Here is a 3372-nt window from a genome sequence, read left to right as displayed (position 1 = left end):
AATTAGATACCGTTTGGTAGACACCCCATTCTTTCTCAGTTGACTGAAATCATCTGGAATTAACCAGAATATAATTATTTTGGAGTGTTTCAATGGAAGGGGGTTTCTTGAACATCAGCAAATATGAGTGTGCAAGACTTGCACTTTTTCTTTTCCTTTTGCTACGTTTTTTTATTTAAAAAAATTGCTGTCTGTCGTCAGGTGATTTTAATCAGCCGAAGAAAATCCTCCTATCATGAACCAGTGAATATCATTACTCATTACTTTTTCATAAAAAGTACAAAATATTATTTTGATTATTTCTGGTACTGTGTTTTACCTGTACAGTTCGATGGCGCATATATTGCTATTCTTTTTTTTATTTCCGGACAGTTTATTCAGCTGATGGGTGGCCCCCGTTCTGAAATAGCTTTTTTTCAATTTTATGGTTAGATTATGTTTCAGCTGATATTTTTCATTTTCATATTTTATTCTGTTATTATCATTACTTTAATATGAACCAAAATAGGTGTTTCTTTAATTCATTTGAGATAACACTTTCTTTTTTCATTCATTTATTTATTTATTTATTTGTTTATTTGACTTTAATTTTTGTAAAAATAAAATATCATGTAATACAAAAAATGCTTGGGTTGTAACTCAGTTTACTAAAGCCTGATTATTATCAATTTTCTAGGTAAAAAACCTTATTTTGCGTTTTTCTAAGTTATTTAATGTATTCAAAATATACATTTTCCTACGCAATGACGGAGTGCAAGGGACAGAGTGTGTATCTTGGGTGAGAAATATATTATGAATTCAAAATCTAAGAGCAGAAAGCTTATCGATGATGATGTCAATAAACAAATTGAAGTGAGCTTCACGAAGCTTCTGAAGAGCAGATTCGATCGAAATCCTTTCTTGAGGATCATATTTAATGGTCTGAGAGATCAAGACCGAAATTTCGTCGTCACCACAATCATTTCGAGAAGTCAGTTCTTTCAAAACATAACCGAGCGAGAAGACATCGCTTTTAGAAGTGACTGCTTCTCCTTGAAGAATCTCAGGGGCAAGATGGGGGAACTTGATGTGCCCGTGCATGACTTTACGATAGTAACGACGGCCGACACGACAAGCATTCCCGAAATCGATGACAGTTGCCCAGTACTGGTTGCCTCTGGGTTCCACGACGATGTTGTCGAGTTTGAGGTCATTGTGTGCCCAACCAAGGTCATGGATCTTACGAAGAGCTTCCGTGACTTGGAGTGTGATGTTGACTGCCTGATCCTCGGAGATCGTGGTTCGTTTCATTTCTTTGCCAAGTGTCGTCCCGCAGAAGCTCGTGACTAACGCTAATGGGTTCTCTGAAACCCCGATAAGTTCGGGAACGTGAAGAACACCGGAGAGCGCTTTGAGAACCTCCGCTTCGTTGGTCATCTTCTGATGTCCTCTATTCTCGAAGAAGGTCTTCACACACAAAGCCCGTCCACTCTCTGAAGTCAGAAAAGCGGTCGCGAACGTCCCCTCGCCCAGAGGGCGACTATTTCGAAGGAGCCTTTCAACGTATTTAGTACTAAAACACACGATGTCCTCCATTGTAGAGAACAAAATGGGTCCATCCCACTCGGCAACCGACCATTGCTCCGGGATAGAGCTCAGATTGTGTCCAAAATACACTTAGTTCAAACTCTCACTTATGGATACACGCACCAAAATATTAGATTTCAATAAAAATCCATATAATACAAAGAGTTTATGAATCAGTATTTCTTGTTATATTTACAATTTAGTCATAAAATCCTATATAAAGCAAAGAGATAAACCAATATAAAGAAATATATATTTTTTTGTTTCGTAGTTTCATTTCTTAACCGTCATCGCGGGTAGCATAGAAAACAGGACGACATTACGTCATGTATTTGGCTTACATATGATCTTTGAACACCTCTTGCAGTACTTACTCTTTGTCGACTCTAAGTTGTCCTTCTTTGCATATCAGTGGTAGGAGATCAAGTAGGAATTTGATTTGTAGTATTTTCAAGATTCATTAGCTAGCAGAAAACGACACAAGATAGAAACACTGGTAAACTATAGCCAATAAGAGCAACAACCATAATACAGTACGATAATGTGTGGACACCAGTGAATAATTTCCGTAATAACAGTTTCTTGTAACTAATTATTCACAAATCTTTATCAATACACAATACCTACTATCATTCAGGTATTTCTGGTAATATATTTCTGTCACTTTATGATTTTCGTGACGTTGTGACAGACAAAATCCTTAGGAAAACAAGACACTACACACAAACACCACCTCAGAAACACCAACACAACTGTTTACATAATTGTCCGATTCCTTTAGAATCTACTTGTCAAGAACAAAAAAACAAAATCACAACAATATTGTATTTCATTCTATGAAAATTGAATTAACCAAATTTACATGAAAATATTAACATATATATGAAAATCTATTTATTTTAAATTACTTGAAATGCTTTCCGTATTGTTGGAATAACATTGAGCTTCACCTACCGTTTTCTGTTTCCTGCTGGTTAGTTAAATTCAAAACATGGTCGGTGCTATACACTCATGTTGATATTATTCGTCCTATCATTTGTTATAGAGTTTTTTTTCGCATGTATTTAGTGACAGAATATATTTTCTGTATACAAGCTATGATGTAATTTCTCAAAGACCAAAATTTCTTAACCTTGGCATTATTTTTCCTTAGCAACGAAGTACAGTATATATGTGTATGCGTGATTCACCATAGCCTTGGATCATGTGTCGGACTCGTGATCGACAGCTATTTCCCTCCCGGAAGAGAGCTCAGAGCTCATACATGACCAACCTATGGGTAATGATGTGTGTGCGTGTGTGTGTGTGTGTGTGTGTGTGTGTGTGTGTGTGTGTGTGTGTGTGTGTGTGTGTGTGTGTGTGTGTGTGTGTGTGTGTGTGTGTGTGTGTGTGTGTGTGTGTGTGTGTGTGTGTGTGTGTGTGTGTGTGTGTGTGTGTGTGTGTGTGTGTGTGTGCGTACGTATGTTTGTGTGTGTGTGTGTGTGTGTGTGTGTGTGTGTGTGTGTGTGTGTGTGTGTGTGTGTGTGTGTGTGTGTGTGTGTGTGTGTGTGTGTGTGTGTGCGTGTGTGTGTGTGTGTTTGTGTGTGTGTGCGTTTGTTTGTCTGTGAGTGAGTAAATGTGAGAGTATATTTGAGTGAATGAATATTTATCCCTGAATATCTTCGTCTCTTTGTTAACAATTTAGCTCAAGATGCTGAACATGTTTTCACGTTCACCTTTAGATACATAAAGAACGTAAGTAAATATATACTCTCCATTAAATTGGCCTTATATTGAATCACTCTCAGGACATTCCTACGACGCAGG

The 3372-nt window shown here is 37.3% G+C and overlaps 1 protein-coding gene across 1 annotated transcript; it reads right to left on the bottom strand.

Annotated features, from left to right (window-relative positions):
* Window positions 1-798: 798 nt before the first annotated feature.
* LOC143038294 (maternal embryonic leucine zipper kinase-like) lies at window positions 799-1575 on the bottom strand. The gene has a single exon (XM_076207315.1). It carries the CDS (start codon window positions 1573-1575, stop codon window positions 799-801), a length of 777 nt encoding a protein of 258 aa, XP_076063430.1.
* Between the last annotated feature and the right edge of the window lie 1797 nt (window positions 1576-3372).

This window comes from Oratosquilla oratoria, chromosome 24 (genome assembly GCF_046742065.1).
Source record: "Oratosquilla oratoria isolate Oo_2021 chromosome 24, ASM4674206v1, whole genome shotgun sequence".
NCBI lineage: Eukaryota > Metazoa > Arthropoda > Malacostraca > Stomatopoda > Squillidae > Oratosquilla > Oratosquilla oratoria.
This window is presented reverse-complemented; position numbering and strand designations above follow the sequence as displayed.

Coding starts and splice junctions, on each gene's coding strand:
- LOC143038294 (XM_076207315.1), bottom strand. CDS start 1,575: ATGGAGGACATCGTGTGTTTTAGTACTAAATACGTTGAAAGGCTCCTT.